This window comes from Haliaeetus albicilla, chromosome 7 (genome assembly GCF_947461875.1).
Source record: "Haliaeetus albicilla chromosome 7, bHalAlb1.1, whole genome shotgun sequence".
NCBI lineage: Eukaryota > Metazoa > Chordata > Aves > Accipitriformes > Accipitridae > Haliaeetus > Haliaeetus albicilla.
The window spans coordinates 4,580,874-4,601,303 of NC_091489.1; the positions used below are offsets into that span (position 1 = coordinate 4,580,874).

The 20,430-nt window shown below is 43.2% G+C and overlaps 1 protein-coding gene across 8 annotated transcripts in view; it reads right to left on the bottom strand.

The window, feature by feature from the left end:
* Positions 1-20,102, bottom strand: part of TLK2 (tousled like kinase 2) — a 44,478-nt gene extending 24,376 nt beyond the window's left edge. Inside the window, exons 1-9 of one of the 8 annotated variants that reach the window (XM_069786713.1) lie at positions 19,553-20,102; positions 17,327-17,412; positions 15,444-15,509; positions 8,547-8,618; positions 5,975-6,044; positions 4,872-4,915; positions 3,621-3,716; positions 718-885; positions 43-138 (exon numbers count right to left, since the gene is read on the bottom strand). In XM_069786713.1, coding sequence (XP_069642814.1) covers positions 43-138; positions 718-885; positions 3,621-3,716; positions 4,872-4,915; positions 5,975-6,044; positions 8,547-8,618; positions 15,444-15,509; positions 17,327-17,407 — 693 coding nt within the window. In that variant the 5' untranslated portion in view covers positions 17,408-17,412; positions 19,553-20,102. Of the gene's footprint in view, positions 1-42; positions 139-717; positions 886-3,620; positions 3,717-4,871; positions 4,916-5,974; positions 6,045-8,546; positions 8,619-15,443; positions 15,510-17,326; positions 17,416-19,199; positions 19,340-19,552 lie in introns of those variants that run through there. The other 7 variants (XM_069786712.1, XM_069786714.1, XM_069786716.1 and 4 more) reach the window with 7 other exon arrangements.
* Between the last annotated feature and the right edge of the window lie 328 nt (positions 20,103-20,430).

Consider the following 20,430-nt stretch of genomic DNA (forward strand, 5'->3'; position numbering starts at 1 on the left):
TCAATCTCATATCCAAGAGATGTATCGTCTAGTGAGCTATACCTGTGACTGTTTGTGCTGGATGGAAATCTGTTTTTGGGAAGTGCAGGAATGCTCAGTGTTCCCTGATCCGGTAGAAGATGGGCTGCCTTGCTGGGCCTGTAAAAGAAAGTTAGGGTATTGTTATATGCTCCTCAGCATGATCACTAGTGCCCATGCAGATACACTTATCTTTATTCACATGGGAGGTGCAGCCTAGCCTGGGTACCATACTTTCATGTTAAGGTTTAAGAATGCTCTAGAGATTTAGTTCAGTAAAACAAGAGAGTCAGTTTCTTTCAAGAAGCCTGGCCCAACCTGCTAAAAGACAAAGCTTTTAAAAGCCTGATATAATTCATGTCAGCTGAGATTAAGCAAGGCTAAAACAAACACCTCTCACAGCAAGACTCTACTTTGTTCTTTTGCTTTTTTGCATCTATCAGATTAGCCTCTTGTAGCCTATTATTTTGATCTACATAAGATTTTGAGTCATTAAAAGTCACATCATTTCATTAAACAAGCAAAGCCTGGGACCTACAACTCTTCACAAGGAAGAGGAACTTACCAGAAAATGGTAGACTTGGTCATCAATAAACCAGGCTGCACTAGAACCACTGTCTTTGAGCAGAAAAGCTTCAAATTCCCCATCCCTTAACTAGAAACATCCCTTAGGATTCAAATCTTTTCAGAGCTGCTCACCGAGACAAAAGTAAAACAGAGGCCACCTCCCCTCTGTGCCAGCTGCTCATTCTCTAGCCGCTGTTTCGCCAGCATCACCGACATCAGCGTTGGCAGAGCAGAGTGTTCCTCCTGCGGTTCCTTTGCTGTGCTGCCGTCTACCCCATACAGCGGCTGCTCCACTCGCCGCTGTAACACAGTCAAAAAAAATACAATGAACTTTTTTTTTTTTTTTAAAGTGATTCTCTGACTCTGCCAAAACTGTTGTCAGTGAAGCAGCAGCTCAGGAATGGGCAGGAGGCATGGTGAGGATCTGATAACTCAAACAGGACTCCTGGAGTGATTGTTCCAATGGCAGACATCAAAAAGTAGATGAAGTTAACAATTAAAGTAACAAATGAACACACAGGACAGAATTCCTTGTCAGTTAACACACACCCTTCCTTTGCAAACACATGTGTTTCAGAGCCAATGGGACAAAATAGGTTGTAGATCCAAAAACTCTAGTGCATTGTGATTCTGGTCAATGCATCCAAAATTACACTACTTGATATTTTTTAAGGACTCATTTTAGAACAGCCAATGTCTCGATACATTCATTATTCTGGTGAAATAAACTGAGTCAGAACTGCTAAATGTCAGCAGCCTAACCACGTCTAGGAGCCAGACGTCACAGTAAGCTCACTTCTGTCATTATAGCTGGGACCAATCTCCCGCAAGATAAGCAAAGTACTAATGCGTTTCCAAAATCTTTTAAAGATGCATTACATCTCTTAAAGGCCAGCTCTTTTCTCCTGCAGTATACTCATTTTCCAACTGTGATACAGGAACTGGGTTCAATAAGAACAAGAATCATCTGAGCTACATTGATTACAGCACTCAGAATCCCATTGCCCTCGCTTTAAAAGCCAGCCCATCACTGCTAAAACTTGGCAGTCTGGGTAATAATCATCTAAGCCCTTCCAAGCCGTAACTCCGGGCCAGGCGTATGCCACATAGAAAGTAAACAGTCAGGTCAGGCTTCAGTTTTTCTTAAAAACCTAAATTGCAACCTGAAGCATATTTTCTGGCTAACATTACAAATGTCAAGAGTGTGCTTTCTTCCCCAAAAGAATGCTTGTATATGACAGCGACCTTGCAAGAGTCTGAAGACCTGCAGATCATTCTGATCAAAGGAGAAGCAAGGCAATTCAAAGCAGTCAAGAGATTTGAAGACAAGAAGTAACATTCTGAAGCCATTACAATTCCTCCGCAAGTTCTGATTGCAGAAAATTTCCAGTACAGTATAGATTAACTCACAGGTTTGGAGGAGGTTTGTCTCACTGTGAAAGACATTTTAACACTCTGCTCTCTTCCTGGACCATACTGACATCTGTAATGGGCAAGATACTCAATCTTCTCCAATTTTCACCCATTCCCCCATTTTTGGGGGCTTAGCTCAAACCATTGATATTCAGTTTGTAAGAAGAGGATAGATCTTGCAAATGCACATAATAGTTTGTTGTGAATAAGCCAACATTACAGGTTTAGCTGCAAGAGTAAAGAACAGAAGATAAGAAACACAAAGAGCACCTGCGTAAGGAGACAAACTGACCTAGCTGAAACTAACCAATATCAGTATTCACCACATGAGAAATACTCTGTTCAAACTTTTACCTACTTAATACATACAAGTGCAGAAGAAGAAAACCAAAGGAAGAATCCACTTGTCCCACTATAAACACCTGTAGGGTATATCTCATCTGCTGGGCTAAAGAACTGTCCCTAATACCTCATGTGTCTGCAACATTCAGAGATGGTATTTCTTTCATTAACTTCTCTTTAAGAGATGTACTAGTGAATTAATATAAGATAGAAGGAAGGGCCATTCAATTAACAAGATTTATTTTAATTTTTATAAACATAAAAAATATCAAGAAGCATATGTGAAGCTCTCTCTTAAAGCAGCATTACAAAGCTTCCAAAATCTAGCAACGCATATTGAATTCCGAGCAGAGCATGCAGTGTTGGGATTTAGTTCAGTACACATTCACGAACTGCGCAAAGGTCTCTGCAGAATAATGTAATCGGTAAAGACGTTGCATTTGGTTTTCGGAATACTAACCTTTCCCACAATGCTCCATACTTTCGTGGCACTCAACAAATACTGAAAATTTTTAAAAAGGGGCCCAGGCATTGATCAAAACTAGAGTTCAGACACCAGCGCCTCTGAATATTGCTTTGCTAGTTGAAAGAAATTTCGTTAGCTCCTCTGTGCTAAAATGGCTTAAAAATACTGGCTATTTCTTCACATTCATATCTTGCAGAAATGCTGCGACAGCAAAATGGAATTACGTAACAACAACAAAAAAGCAACAGATGTGCATTTATACACATTTCTTTGCAAGCTTTTGCGAATGCTCCTTACAAGTCACATGCATGTAAACAGAAGTAAAAGACCTTCCCAATATAATTATGGTATGCATGTTTTTCAGTATACCCAAAGGGTCCAATCAAGATCAGAGTATTATTGTACTTGTGCTATAAAAACATACAACACTCCCAACTTGATGGAGAAGTTCATGAGCTACAATGGAATACAAGATAACCAGTATGTCCTTTTACTAAGGACAGCGATCTATCTGTAACCACACAGCATGCTAAAAACATTCATCTTGCATGCTTTAAGCTCAGATATTCATATCAGTTACAACTGGACTAGCCACTGTTAGAGCGTCCTAGACATCTGGCTTTGCTGCCTGAACCCACTTTCAGACTTAAAAAAAAAAAAAAAAAAAAAAAAAAGAACTGAATAGAGAATAAGCCAAATCACTCACCAAGAGACACTTCTTTTCTCTTCAGAACCTTTTATTACCCGTCTGAAGCACGGCCACCAATCTAATCAATGCCATGCCACCAGGTCTGTCCCCAGGGAGAACACTTACCGGCAAGGGGTTGGATAAGGAATGCTGCGGTGACGACCTGGCGACAGGCGGCACGCTTCTACCGGGACTGGTTCCTGGGCCACTTCCGCCAGCAAACTGGCCAAAGGAACAGATTTGATCATCGGTAATTCCACAGAGATATTATATTTAAGCAAATTTAACAGACAGAAGAAACACATTAACCTTAAAATGAAGCCTTACAGGCTCCAGGGACTCACTTAAACAAACTGAAGTTGAGCTAAGAGGAAAACCTTAAAATTTCATGCACTGCTTTCAAAAACAACAGCAAAAGTAAGTACTTTAGACAAACATTCACATATGCACCGAGTACATCTTTCATTTTAACACAAATAAATATAAACCTGCACACTTGGATACAGATCAACTATTTACTGGAAAGAATTAGGAATACTATTCCCTATGAGATGTGTCTAACTGTGCACCACAGAAGTGGTAAGAACTGTACACCTCCACTGAAGCATCTGTGCCAGTCACTGTTAAAGACAGGATGGATAAACAGCTGGGCAACTGGTCTAGTTGGTACACAAATTCTTATGTTCCTGCGCCACACAGTGTACCACATTTATAAAAAAACTTGAGCCAGGAAAAAAGTAAGCACTAATAAGCACTTAATTTCTGACTCTAAGTTACTCAGTAAATAAAGAGCAAACTTAAGAGAAAAGCTAGAGCTCTGGATTGCACAGACCTAGAAGAACTTCAGGGACTATACGATAAAAAGAATATTGATTATTAGAATGTCCATCGCTGTTTTGGGGAGGGGCCTCCATCTCTTGTGTGGTGCCAGCCTCCCATGGCAAGCTTTTCTAAAGAGGGAACCCTGTAAACAACTTCCTACTCAAATCAGCGGGACTTTGCAAGTAGGCTCTTTTGCAGCACTGCACCAGTATCAGAATAGGTTTGCACACTAGGAGATACCTTCATATGAGATCCAGGTTCCAACAGAAGTCAACTTCCAACATACACTTATGTGGCTGCTCTTTTAAAAAGAGCAGCAAAAAATTGCTTTATGAACTGTTCAAAGAATGTTAATTTAAGAAACAACTTCCAAAAATCTCATATCCTCTACCTAATCAGATTTGAGCATATCATGTTAACATCGTCAATTAATGACTCCAAGCTATTATTTAACATGATGGATCAAGTAACCGAAGTCATATTACAGACTTCCATCTACAGATTTTGCATAATGTGAATTCAAGCAGATTTCTCAAATAATGCGAAGATGCTTACCTCAAAATAATCGCTAATTTTATGTCCTCTAGGAGTGCCTTTTCCTAAAAAGGAAAACAAAGGATGAAAATAAGAGTTGATTATTTTTAAGTGCAGAAGTTATGATGCCATTCTGAAAAACTAATCCTATATTTTGACACTCCTTTCCCTGTAGAAAGGTGGAACACCTATGACAACAAAAGCTTCTGCACAACAAAAGACTGCCCCAGGGTTACAGCTCTTGTGCTGCTGTTGGGAGGGTTTACAGTTGACAGTTCAATTAACTCTCAATTCCAAACATGTCAAATCCAATCAAACAGTATTTGCACTTGCTAAAGTACTTAGAAAACACTAAATGTCATTGAATGTTGCATAGTTCTCCAAAATTTCCTTCAAGATAAGGACAGAGCAAAGGGTACTTTTACTCCTCTGCCTTCAGGTAAATTACTGCATATCAGATCTCTCAAGCATTCCTATAAGAGTTAGAGAGATAATTAGTGGTGGCTTAATAGCAGCTCGTTAAAACTTAACCCTTTTCTCTTATTATAATATTATCAAAGCAGTTCTGTCAATACAATCCTCATTACTTCCTTGTTGAAAAATGAAAGAAATAGAAAACTGCCCCTATGACCATTTGCTAGAAAATCTGAACTTGGGCTTGAACACGCCGAGTTTTTCGTAGTACTCTGAGACAGTACTGACTGCTTTATACTTGAGCACAGTTTGTTCTCTATTTGTTATGGTGAGAACTTACTCTAACAAGGCAGGCATACGTCTCAAAAAGCAAGGAAGAGAGTACAGCCTGTATTTTGAAGTCTGGCTGCTGTATATGTAGTGATGTGGGACCAAAACAACAGTTCAGAGAAGCCATACTAAGCCTTTCGGCAGTCTGTCCCATAAAAACGCAATAGTTTGTGCGAATAAGCTGAAGATGAGTATTTTCCTGCCAGTGAGGATAACAAGGCTCCCAGAAGAGAACTAGACCATCATGGAGTAGTTTATAACAAGCTGCCTGACACACCCTTGAGAAGAGCCATTAGTTTCCTAGGACACTGACTGTGCAAAACGTGCACAAATTACCAACCGTTCAGAAATCCTGCAGCAGGGTCAGGAGAATGAATTACCTTGACTGGTCTCATATGCTTCTGCTTTCCTTTTTCTATTCCGCTGGTCATTCTGTTTTTTCTCAGGAGTCTGTTAAACAATACTTCAAAATTAACATTTCTGCAGTTATTCCAAGATTTAAAGAAAATGCCAAAACACAATAATCTGCTCCATATCCCCAGTGGCCATTTCACTTCTCTGGTGCATTTGTTTCTACTGCTGGTACTTAAAGAAACAACTGCTCTCAAATAGCTGCTACCTTCTGATATATGTGTTGCAGAAAGGAGAGAACATGGTTAGGAGTAAGGTTAATTTTTTTTTTCCTATTTCAGCTGCAGCAAGCCAGCCTCTACTGACCAGTTACCTCACATGGTTAGCAGAACAAGTTCAAACACTTATAAAAACCTATGTAAACCATTTCACAGCAATCACAGTACTGGTACAAGAGGAGTAATGACAAGAGGTTTGAGTACAGACATCCAAATTTGCAGTCCAGTAGCTACTCACAGTCTACCAGGACAATTCATCTTGCCTGTAGCTAATGGTTCTTCCCAAAGCCCTTTGCAGATGGCTACAAAAACTATCCTGTCCACTGGTGCACGACTGCAGCCTTACACAAAACAAGGCAGAGCTCCCCAAGATGGCAGCCAGGAGAACGCTGCCACAGATGCAGCAATTCATCTGGACATATCTCTCATTAAAGTCAAGGGTCAGTTGCATCTGCCATTTCCTGAGCAACCAGAGACCTGAGGGGCAGCTTATCAGTGGGCAGCAATATATTTATGCACAGGCACAATACAGAGCACAGGTGGACAGCTTGAAGCCTCCAGAAGCATCAGGCCTGTCTGTCTGTACAAGGCTAGCAAACCTAGAGATGCGAGGGTGGAGAAGACCCTGGCTTGGTGCTTTCCCTGTCACCAGGGTCACTTACGTAGCCAAACCTGCTGAAAACATTAGGAAGCACTGCACTAGAAGCAGCTTACTGAGATTGCTGGAAAGAAAGATACCTTGTCATTTCCATCCCCAACATCATTTTAAAACCATCTCTTATTCCAAAGGTTCCCAAATAATTTCCAAGCTATATGCTTTACAGTCACTGCAGCCACCACTAAACTATAGCCTGGGGGCAGGAAGAAAACCACAGTGTGCAAAACACAACTCTGGGGGAGGGAAAACGATGGCTAGAAAGTTTGTGGTAAACCTAAGCTTCATGCTCTTTGGAAACCAAAGTCCAAAGTACCCTGTTTAAAGATCTCTGCCAAAAGACTTGCACACAGTAAGCACAGAAATCAATCTGCCTCCTTTAATAGGATAAAAAGGATAAAGCTGACACAGCCAGACTCTAAACCTGGCTGTGTCCCCAGCGGATGCTGGACATCTACAGTCCCATGTTACCAGCTGGGCAGTCACCGACATGTCATTGTTTTGGTAAGAGGATGAAGGGGATGTTAAGACAAAGGTGGCTATTGTGTCTGCAAAGCACTTCTTAGAATGAGGGGACTGAAAACTCCGTAACTATCTAGAGACTTGCTGTACCAGCTCCTGTATGTGTAGAAGTCAGTGACATAGCCTCCTCACTGTGTAGTGAAGAGCAACTCATGAACAGCGTTGGCGTGACTGTAACACCACAGGCTCCATTACAGCCTCCATGGAACTGTAGCCATATTAATGAGATTCAGTTTAAGTTGTTTTTCCATTCAAGTATTTACGTAACAAAAATTACACATAACATTATCTGTTACAGACTGAAAAAGCAAGGAATGGAAGTTTTGATTATGTCAGCTTGGCCAATTTAAATCACTCCACAGAAGTTCATAAAAAACCCCAAGTAAAATGCGAACAAATACCCAGTTTTCCACTATTAACTATACTCACTTGTACAGAGTTTAAGATACTGCATTCTCAAAATACTTAGCTTCACGAGACACATCATATCAGTACTGTCATGTAATAGAGGGAAATGTGATCCAAAACTTACCTGATAACTGTGTGGAAAGTTCTTTAAATGCATAAGCAAATGCATTTGAGATTTTGCTTTATTAATGTGGAATTTTAAAGTAAAAATGTAACTCTACAATTCATTTTGCTGCTTTAGCAAGTGTTTTGAAATAGTTAATCCTAAAGCAGTGAGATTAAACAGGGACAAAGCATCAATTTTCACCTCCCCACACTTCCACAGAGCAATTCATAAAAATGCTCCGCTTTGTACAGACTTTTGCAAACTTGAGTATTTGATAGGTAAAGCAAACTTTTCCATTAGTGCTCTTTGGCTTTTTATTTGGCCCAAACTGTATCCAAAACCAGCAAATAAATCACAATGCAGCTGAAAATTTCATAAGCTGAGCTTTACGAATGCTGTGTTTTTGGGGTTGGGTAAAATCTGCCTGCTATGGTGGGAAGCTTCAAGGATGACTGTTTCACCGCATGGTCCAAAGACCGTACGGTTAAGATCCAGACTAAATACTTCCACTAGTCCCTTTCACCCCCAAAACAAAGAACGCTGTCACTCACTCTCACACAATTCCTTCTATGTTTTGAGTTCAGTCGTGTCCACCTTAAACCCGATTACCATGAGGATTTGTGCCTGCTTACCTCCAATTCTTTATCACTCAGGGAACCCACGCTGCACAAGCTCTGGTTGGAAGACTCACTGTTTAATGGACCCTAGTGAAAAACAAGCAAAGACTGTTAGAAACAACCTCCATACAAGGCAGATACATTCTATCAAACATTGCATCTCTGGGCTAACTACGCTGCTCTAAGTCACCTGGATAAATCAGCAACACAGGTCAAATACCTAGACACACGATGGGGCCCTAAAAAACTTCAGTAGTCATTTGGAGCAAGATGAAGCTGGACTACCAGTTGGACAGTCTTTTTTCAGCATACTCATCCAGCCTTTGCAATGATATTGCTGCATCAATTTATATCCTAACTGCTCTATTTAACCACGTCCACAAAACAGCCAAGGCAGCATTCATAGAAGTCTAAGACAACTATTTGAGAAACAAAACTTCTGATGTGTTGAGTAGCAGTCATTCCAAGCTCAGCTCTTCAGGCAAGCATCTGCTTGACCTGGGCTAAGAATTCAGAGGCATCTTCCATCTGGCCAGGCAGCTAATTACCGTTATCAGATGCTGGCAGTACCACTGATTTTTTTTTTTTTTTTTTAGATGTGTATTTTTTAACACTAAGAAAGTGAACAAGTGAAAGCTGTGTCAACAGCAGTACAAATGGCACCCATAAGACAATCTCTCCCACTAGGCTATTTTATGGACCCATGGCTGACCTGCCAACAGAGCAGTTGTTCCTACCAAGCTAAAGCACAAATTCAAGAGGCTGGAATAAGAGTTACCAAAATAGTATCCAGGTGCCTACAGAAGTCTGCCTGCATCTTTGCAGGCTCTACTGGATCCACATCTGCATTTTTACGTATCCAAGCAGTTTTGAAAATTATTTTTTTAAATCCATACCAAACCTGGTTTTAAAAGGAAAGAAAAGTGAATCATGCTAAGTCACTGTGTTTTAGCCTAGTGCTCTGACACGAAAGTATCCTCCTACAGATCTAACTTAAGAAATCTAGACAAATTTGACAAAGATATAAAAACAAGATTCATAATTACTGATGGAATGTATTAACAGGAAGAATGACATGATAAAGCCACCTCTCCATTAATAACTTGTGAGCATCTTTTCCCAAAGATTCAATCTATTTTAGCATTCTTATTTTTGCAGTAACCACTTCCCACCCATCAATCTTTCCTCAAGGCAAAGCCACTTCTCATTATATACTTCAGCAGAAGACTTATGGGAGGGGTGGGTGAGAAGTCTTAACACCACAGAGAAATCCCACCGTAGATTATTTTTGGGGGTAACAGTTCTCCCTTCCCCATTTATAAGACAAAGACGACCATGAAATTAAACCTGTGACACAACCTAGCTATTACTAACCCCAATTTCCAAGCAGGCACCCACAGAAAGTAAAAGTTCTGTTTACCTTTTGTATTACACTGTGAATGTTAACTACCAATCTGTTTCTCCTAAAAGGACGTGCTCAGTTGCTTCAACAAAAAAAATAACAACACTTGAACAACTCAAGAAGTTACACATTTAGGATTCCCTTTTAAAAGCAAATTACTTTAAGAAAAAATTGCAGATTATATTCTTTAAGCCACACCATTACCCCTTCAACTCATCACACAAATAGCTCAAAACCAGAAAGATATTTTACCTCATCTCTTCAGCAATACAAAAGCTTAAAATTTAGTTGCTTTTTAGACAAAGAAGCAAGCTCCCCACCACCCAATGCAATGGCTCACAAATCTTATAGGTTCAACTCTTGGTTATGCGAGGGTTTTATTCCTTGGCCAATAAGATTTAAGAGAAGTACCAACACTAGCCTTAGCTACGTGCACATGAAGACCTCACTGACAAAAACAACAAAAAAAGTAGTATCTTACAGCAAGTGGCAACAGAAAGTTAATCTCTTCACCCATGTAAAAAGCTTGTTTATAAACTGCACAAATGCTCTCCTCTAAAATCCTTCACTTCCTCTCATGCACTCAAACCCCAGCAGCATGTCCAAGACATCAACCTTCTGTGCAAGCGTGAAAGCTTTATTAGGTGCAGGAGCATCTCAACATATCAGCGTTTGCTGGTCTCAGATGGACAGGCTGGGGTTCCGAGATGATGAAGATGAAAGTTGTTTCCACATTTGCTTAAATCTCACTGCCTCCATTTTGCACATGGATAGCAAATGACAGGAACAGCTGCTCCCAAAATGCCACGTTTGAGCTTTTCAGGAACACTGTGGTTGAAAGGGTACATCAGCAGCTTATGAAGGGTCAATGTTTCAGCAATGGACCTGTATTCTAGGGTCACCTGGAGAAATACACTGATGAGGCTGTCCATCGTTAGAAATGATCGTAAGATTTTTTTCAGAAATACAAGTTTATCCTCTCCAGTACAAAAAAATCCACTCAGTTTGCATCCGAATGTAAAGTTCTGGATTGTAAGCAACTGGAAAAATGCCTAATACAAACCCCACAATGTTTTTCTTACTTCCATTACCACAACTACCTGTACCGACTATTTTGTGTAGGAAATTTACAGCCCTAGCTGTTGGAATCAAATCCATTTTTTGCATCAATAAAAGAGCAGTTCAGTTCTCATCACAGATTCTTGAAGAGCACAAACCCTATTTTCCCTTTACTTTAAAACTTCTTCTAGAAACTACACTGACAAAATCATAAAATTGAACTCAACGCTGTAGTAGAAAGGGTGAAAAGGAACTAACTACTTAGTTATGGAACCAGAAAAGAACAGCTTGTCAGATGTCTGTAAGTATCCAGCAAGTTCACTCTCCTGTATTGATACTGTGAACAAATGCAGAATTAACTCTTTGTAGGCATTTCCACTGCATGAGTTTTCCTCTCTCTTGATGATCTTCTAGAGTGCCTTCCACTGATACTTCTCTTACAGTAAAGGATTAGGCCTATCTCACAGGCAAGGAGGTGAAGCATCTTGTTCATGTCAAAGCTGGCAAAAAAGTCTTGTTTTGAGGTATTCTGGCTATGGAAACACAAACTGTTCATTAGAACGTGCTGTACTCGAAGCAATAAAGATGCAATACCTAGGATGTTTAAGGAACATGGCCTAGTCCTCAGCTGCACCCCTTCTCACATAGTTATGCAAGAGAAAGAAAAAGCAAGTTTTCCTCATCATCCAGCTAGATACATAGTTTCACACATAACCTCATGTTATCAACTGCTTATAGCAACAGGTTTAGACAATGGATATGAGAAACTATACATCTGAGCATCTCCCCCTCAACTAACAGTCAGTGAGTGCGTGTATAAAAAAACCCTTCAAATTTATATTTTACCATTCCTGACTGTTTATATTTAACTTGGCAACTGACATTGGATAAATGGTCAGTACTTAATTTAGCATACCATTATAAGTGGTCATGACACAAAACGAATTAAAGGAACAAACCCGAATTTCGGGGGGGGGGGGGGAAGTAAGCAATGGCAAAGAATACTATCATCAGAATATTGCTGGGGAAGTAGCAGTAGGGAATAATAAACATGCTATAGTTTACACAGGAAGGGCTTATAAATTTTGTTCCTGAAGAAGTCATCTGCACTGGCATCTGGCTTTTCTAGCATAGACTACTTCGGGATAATACTGCACTTCTCTGATATCACTTACAGCCCACTCATCCACTGTACCCTGTCAAGAGAATTGGTGATGGGGCTCAGCAAAAATTCAAAATACGTGGGTCATCTGAAATAAGCTAATAGTTTCTATAGTGTTTACCCAAATGACAAGCACAAGAACAGCACACACTTCCTCCTCCGCAAGGAATTTCTTTCTGAGATAAGCTGGCATGCTCTTTTCCCTTGTGATTCACCTATCAACTGCTGCTTCTAAGTCCGTGACCTACCTATGCACAACAAAACCTCCATGTTGAGAAGTGGATGCAACAGTAGCAGGCGCTTTCAAGACTCCTACTCAAAGGCAAGAATGTAAAATCTGTCCACTCACACAAGCTGGTTAGTCATTTCTCCCTTTACAAGAGCCCTGGAAAGGCCACAAATGAGGCACAATGGCTGAAGTTTCAGTAGAAACAACTTAGCCCCATAATAGCTCCCATTGGATCTTCCATAACAAAGTGGCCTGACTCAGACTGCTCTTGCCCATCTCCTCTTCAAGTCTGTCTACTGCCTCACATAACTTGTGCATTTCCTCAGCCTCTCCAAGCTCCCAAAAATGATCCCTCAGGCCTGATCACAACTCTTATGTTGGGCAGTCTCCATTTTGTGCTCTCCAACTTCTCGTTATTGAAAGAGAGCTCTAGGAATTCAAGCTGCCTGGCCAGAGTCTCCAATGTGGACTTAGAGCAACATGCATTGCAAAATTCTCTTGCTAGCTCAATGGCGGAGACATGCTTCATTACCTTAAGCCAAGGTAACCCGAGTTCTTCCGAATTCTGTAGCAAATCAAGAGATTTCAAAGGGAAAAAGTCAATCCTTAGTTCCACTAAAAGTTAGTGCTGACTCCACACAGGCTTACACCAAAGTGAAATGGTTGAATGGTTTTCCAGTTACTCTGGTCCAGTGCTACTGTATAAGACAGGTTTAATTAACATATTCTTATCTTATTTCAAGCATCATATAAGTATGAGAATTATAGCCTGCTTCTTAACTGGGCTTTTAGAAAAGCTCAGTATTATAGCCAATAATGAAATCCCCAAATCACCTAGGTCTTTTTGCCAAGAGAAGGTAATCTACTATTAGATGTTCACAGGGAACCTCCTCTATATCAGATGGGTAAGCAGATCTGCAACAGGATTTGCTTGGCTTCCATTATGCCTCAAGAGTTCTCTCAGGTTGAAAAAACAGTATTTTTATTTTACTGACGGCGAACTGGACAGAAGGGTCACACAATTCACCCTAACCCTCAGTTTCGGGACAGAAATAGAACTGAGGTCTGGCAATTATTTCTGGGCTCTAGTAGCCAGACAACACATTTGAAATAAGTAATGTTGCACACAGAAGCAGCCAAACAATTTTCAAGTATCTGGCATAAAGTCCTAGCACATTCTGTGGCAGCTAATAAATTCAATTTTAAGTTTTGAAACTCTTATTAAACTAGTTCTTCTGGTGGCATGTGACACCTGTTAAGGACCATCGCTATGCAGCACCACTTCCCTCCAAGGAAGACATGATTATTCTCAAACACAAATTCTCAACTAGGTAACTTTGCTGCTAAAAATGCTGTTAAGTAGACCACTCAACTGGTGTTACTGAACCGATCAAGACTGCTAGAGTGACAGACAAAGGGTAAAAACCAAAAATAATATAAGTAAATGCTGTTCGTTTTTATGAGCAATTCTCTTTTTGGAGGCAGATGTTCTGCAGCCTCAGTGGCACTCTTCAGGTCATTTTCATTTCCTTCTTCGCGATACCTCAAAGAGGCAGAAAGGGAGCAGTAGCTACCACCAAGACCAATACTTCTTCAGTTCTAGCACAGTCATCTGGATCTACAAGATTCTTACAGCACGACAGAGAAGGTTACTCTCTCTAGAAATACTTCAGCCTTTTTAGTTTAGCTATAATAAAGTGGCACACACAACTTCGTTTGAAGATCTTTTAAAGAGCAAACTTGTAGAAGATATGCATGCGGCTGTGATGATCCGCCCCGGTTAAGCCTGAGACAAGCCATATGCAAACAGAGATTCACCCATCACAATTACCTATTCCAATTCTTATCCAGGAAAAGTCTGTGGAAATGACACAAATCCTTTGGAGTTAACCCACCCGATATCTTAAAGGCAGCACCCAGACAGGGGGAAGGGAGGCAGAAGATGAGAACAGACAAAATTAAACAATGTTATCTAGAGAAGCAAACTACATTTTGTCTTCTGTACCTACTGACCCAAGGAAGATGTCCGAGATTACTAGTCAGAATAATGCCTCAAGTGAATGGCTTAGATTTCCCTTAGTAAGTAAACATAAACGGGAGCTAAATGAGCAGGAATACTGGTAGGTGTCAGATAGTCATGTGTTAATTCAAGGACTTGCTTTGCAGATTTGGGGAAGAATGGCACTTTACCATATGGCAAGAATAGACATCTAAAGTATCACTGGCTTTTTGAAGCTATCTAGTGACCTGGATGAACCACATGAGTATAACAGTTGCCTAGAAACATTCCTTGCTCATAAATTTAATTCCATGTATTAACTCCAAGCTTCTAGAGAAATATATTCTCCTGCTACTAAGTGAGATAATTCATCACAGACTTGCAACAGAATTTTGAGGCATTTGGGACTGCAGATGACCTTGGTCACTGGGTTGTGCCTTCAGCTACCACAGGAGGTGACAGCACACAGCTGTTTCCAAAACAGTTTAGGATTTCTGTCCTCTACTACTGTTACTGGAAAGCTCTTCCAGAATCCCATGACTCTGATGGCTAGAAGCTTTTCTTCTAGTTTCCAGCCTAAAAATTTATTGTAGATCAGCTTAGTCTTACTCATTTCTCAGAAACACGTACAGTTCTTTACTTGCAAACATGGAGGGAAAGTGGGCTTTAAAGCTGCAGTTTTATTAAGGATGTAAACTAGTGCATTAGTTTTATGCAGGTCCAAAATACACCCTGTATTTTTAAACATTAAAGAAACCTAACCAAACACACTAAGTGATACACCCAGTCAGTGGAAGGCAGGAAGCTCAGTTACAACTGCCTGCTGCCTTCACCCAATAGGAGAGCATCTAAGATGACATTTCTTCCTTTTATGCAATAAACAGCAACAGAATACCTTCTATCCCAGGAGGATGTGCCAGTCCCGGTCCCACTAGATGGCACTAACTTACTCTATGTAGCTTTCCTTAAACATTTAATTGGAGAGAGCTAAAAATCTTAGTTGAATCATACAAATTGTATCACAGCTTTCCCAATATATTCCCTTTAAGACAATGACCTACCAATGCCAGTGCGGAGCATGACGGACGGAGACTTGGGGGGGTAGGGAGGGAATTTGAAGCACCAACCTGGGAGGGAATGTAGTATCTGAGATTAATATTGCAACCAAGATTTGCTGCAACATAGTAGAGTCATGCTAATTCATATCAATGGTTGGCTGACCTATTGCAAATTAGCAAGTATGCAAGTAAATAAATATATATTGCTTGAAATAAGTGTAATGCACTTTAACAGTTTACTGACTAGTACAAAGTAAAACACTATACTGCATAACTAAACGTAAAAATAAAACTCAGTAACAGAACAGCTTTGTTCAAAGCAAAGCCTCCAAGAAATGAGGCATTTGCTTTAGAAACAAAAATGAGTTTTCAATATTCACCCATACAGAGAAAGGGCGTGTACTTTCTGCTCCAAATGTATTGAAAATGTAATTAAGACTTGCTTTCCTGTATCTCTTAAAAGGTTATTCCTTTAATAGGAATAGTTCCTAACATTCTTTGTGAGCACTGAATATGCTGGCACTGTTTTAAAGCAACAACAGCATTTAAACTTCTAAGTCTTAGCTATTCTAGAAAGTTGTTTGGCTTTACCTAGACTGGTACAGCTAAAGATGCTAAAGTGACATACATGGGGAGAAGAGGCAAGAAACAGATGAAAAAGTACATAAAAAGTTGTAATGTTGTATGAAACAAGTCTTTCAAGATCATAAATACATTACATACCATAAACTTTTATGCTAGTAAAAGTCTTAAGATTAAAAAAAAAAAAGCTTAAGAGTGGGTGAAAAGATCAAAAAAACCCCACACTCTTACTTCAGTAACCGAAATTGTTACCCCTTAACAACTTCAAGTGTTAAGTCTTCCTCACTACACTACCTTACAGCTGAACATTTTACTTACTCAACGCTCCCTTCCAAGACTTAACCTTGTTTGAGTCCTGGCTGAAGTACAGATCAGAGAGAAAAGTATGAACTCAAACTAAACCCTTTTTCAAGTTTTGATTTGCTTTGAATTTTTCTAAGAAATACAGCATGTACAAAGTTTCTTCTCAAAATAATTCTAAGAGGTTTCTGAAAATTATCTAGCAATAATATGTTGTTTTACCATCTACCTTGATGTTGTCCAAAACTCAGTATCTTCCTCAAAAGTAAACTCCTTATCACTGACCTAGTTTCAGATGAGTTCTGCCACCATTTCATTGCTCAGAGAGACTATTAATTTAACACTACCAACAACATCTGGAGAACTAACAGCTTAATGCTAGTATGTGAAGCAACCACACAATGATTTAAGTGCCTCACTCAAGAAAGGCAGCTACTGAACAGTTACGAAGTTGTACGTGAGGACAAAGATGGGATTTTACTAGCAGGTTGTGGATCACAGATATAGGAGAGCTTACCTTCAAATACTTTTTGTGTGTGTGTTCTATGCGACCGAGTACACAATTTTAGCACACTGCACCCACAAAGAACTGAACAAATTCCCGAGTATATTAAGTCTGGTTACATGCTGTATCAAACGCAGTAAACTTGAGATCTAATTCAGTTCTCAAATGCATTCTTGGAGAAAGGAAGAGACAGATGAGATTCCCACTTCCAAAGACAAAGTTGTCACAGTTTTTTTGGGGGCGTACATGCTACCTTAAGATGGAGCAACTCCCAGGAACTTAACTGGAACCCAAAGTCTTCTGTATAGCAAAACATCTGCTCATAGAGATCCCATTTTCATTCCTCTTAAACATACTGCAAGCAAATTAGTGGTCAAAACACAACTATTGATACAAAACTGCTAGCAAAGCAAAATTATTAATGTAGAAATTAAAAAACCAAAGTGCAGCGCAGGATGGATAAGCAGTCATGCCCGTTACCAAAGGTACTTATACTCACCTTAGCAACCCCGACGCCAGTGAACCTGGCCTCCAATAGTTCCTGCCTTCGTGGGTCCAGGCTATGCAATTCTTCCATCATTTCTGCTGCTGTGGGAGAAGAACACTCAGATTATGCAATGCAAGGAAAGGAGAGAGATTTAATATTCTGTGCCACTGACAAGACTCGAAAGTCCCTGTTCTGCAGCTTAACCATGCAGAAAGCATTTTCTTGCAAGAGAAATGCAAGATTACCATGCAATAATAACATGACTCTGCCACCATATTACTGTATTTAAACCATAACCCTGCTGGAGAGTCTCCTTTTCTATCTGTTGTACCAGCCATTTCAAGATCTCTAAATCCAAGAAACCAATTATGCCACATTCTCCCACTGGATGCTTTATTAAAAGGAAAACATGGGACCAGAGTGTTATGACTAAAAGCTTCAGAGCTTTTCATCTGTGCTGCATGACTAGGAGAAAAAAAAAAGCAACATTCTTTACCCCATAATTTATTTTTGGCCAATCCTGGAAATACTAGATCTCCCCGAACTCCAGATTTCACTGACAACAGCTTTGGTTCTTCCAAGCACAGAAAGGGATTATAAGAAGAAAATAACGCTCGTTTAAACCTTTTACTGTATGGAGTAAAGCATCAGATACCTCTAGCATAACAGCTGCTTCTACATACTGGATGTACCTGGGGTATCTCTTGGCAATCCAACACAACAGATGCCATTATTTGAAGGGTTAAAAAAAAAAAAAAAAAGCATAGTTGTGTAAACAGGTAAAAAAATCAGGAGATAGACAATTTGAATACTGAACTGCGAAAAAATGGGACAAATTTCAATGTTCATTATAACTGTGAATCACATCTTCCCAACTGCACCAATCAAGTTCATTTCCAGAAATGTCTGTTCCAGTTTCATTTTCTGGACGAAGGTAGAAAAAAAGAGACAGAAGATAAAGATTTGCTGTATAAAGAGCATATGCGATGAGGAAAGTTCTTGAAGGGCAGCAAGTGCCCTCTAGAATAGGCAGTATACAATTGTTCCTTTTATTAACTGTCCATTTTGTCCCTGCCATTTCCTCCAAACGCTGCAGATCCAAGTTACAGGGGGCAAAGTGAATCCATCCGGGGGCATTTACAACTGCTCTCCCAAATCACTAACAAGCCTCAAAAACTAATGGGATACTAAATGCGGCTATAAGAGAGCCCTATTTCTACTACAGGCTTTAAAACCCCAACAAAGCTATCAGCCTAGTTTTCAAAACAGGAAATCTGTGCACCGAGGAAAATGACAGACAAGCCATGAACGCAAAGATGTTAAAGTACTCCCAGGTCTCTCCCCCATTACGGGGCACAGGGCGACCATCCGGGAGGGGATCGCATCCCCACCCCGGGATGCCGGTCTGGGGACGGGACTGCCACAAGTTCCCGAGCCTTTTGCCCCCCAGCACCCCACCGCAGGGCCGAGCTCCCTCCCGGGGCCTGGGACTGCCCTGGACACCCCCCCCCCCCGCAATCCCTCCCAGCAGGGGATGGCATTCCCTCCCTGCCCTCCCCGACTCCTTTCCGGGGTGATTTTCAGCACCTCTCTCCCACCCTCCCTCCCCGCTCGGGAAACAGAGGCACGCGTTTGAAAATAAGCCGGTGAGTGAGCAGCCTTGCCCCGCTGCCAGCTGCTGCACCGCCTCGGCCTGCCTCCTCCTCCTCCTCCCCGGCACCCCAGGCAGCACCGCCTCAACTCCCAGGCCGGGGATTCACAGGCCGTGCCCACCCCTTCACCTCCCCCGCCGGCCCGCAGCCTCCGCGCTCCCCCGGGCCAGCCCGACGCCCCCCCCCCCCACCCCCGCCCCGCTCTTACCCCCCCCCCCCAACACCCCCCTAACCCGGGTCGGGCCGCGCTGCGAGCCCGCGGGGCCTGCGCTGCACCGTGCCCCGGCGAGGCGGGCACCCGCGGCCCAGGCCTCGCTCCCGCCGCCTCGGGGCACAGGCCTCGGGCCCTTCCGCCGTGACCCCGGCCCGGCCCCGCCGCAGCCAGCGGTCGGGCAGCGTCTAACAGCCTCCGCCCCCCGCCTCCACCGCGGCCCGGAGTCGCTGCCCGGCTTACCCCCCCCCCCCCACCCTCCCCAACCCCAACCCCGGCCCCGCCACCCCCGGGGCGGCCTCGGGCAGGCCCGACGCCGGGGAAGGAGGCGAAGGGGGTCCCCGCGCTTCCCCCGCCGCCCCCGGGCTCTCTCACCTGGCGCTGCTACCGCTGCTGCTCCTGCCGCCGCCCCGCCGCTCCTCTCCCCTCCTGCCCGGGCCGAGCGCTCCCCGGGCACCGCTCGGATCCCGCCGCCGCCGGGGGCAGGAGCAGGAGGAGGAGGAGGAGGAGGAGGAGGAGGAGGAGGAGGAGGGAGGGAGGGAACCTGCTGCGGCGGCGGCAGCGGCGGCACGGGCGGGAGGGGGAGGCCAGGGGCGGCTCCGCGGCCTCTCGTGAGCCAGGCGCCGCCGCCGCTGCTGCGGGCACCCGGGCTCCACGCGGGGGAGAAGGGCGGAGGAGGGGGGGGGGGAGAAGGAAGGTGGGGGGGCTCGCCCCTCGCCGGCTGCGGGGCGGGGAAGGTAGACGGGGCGGGTGTGGAGGGAGCGAGAAGGGACGGCTAGGCCGCGGATCCTCGGCCTCGCGTAAGAAACCTAGCGCGGGCCGGGGTGCGCGCAGGCCGGCGGCAGCCGCAAGGCCTCGCCGGCAGGACAAAGGCCCGAGGGAGGGCTCGGCGGGCGGCGGCGCCCGGGCAGGTGGGGAGAGCGAGTTGGGGGGGGGGGACGGCGACGACGGGGGGACCCACGGGGCTGCGGGGACCCCTTCGCCTCCCGTGGGGAAGGGAGGGGGGGGGCGCGGCGGGGCGCGGGCAGGTGCCGGGGCCGGTGCTCGCCCCCTCCCCGCGGCGCTGGGCCCGGCCCGGCCCGGATCGATTGGTGCACACACACTAGTGAAAGCGCGCGGCGTCTCGCGAGATTTGCACGGCGGCGGAGAGGGCGGGGGGGAGGGGCGGGGAGGGCAGGTCAGCGCGGGGAGGGGGGGTGGGGGTGGTGGTAGAGGGGGGGGAAGGTCGGCAGGGGCGGGGCTTAGGGAGGGGG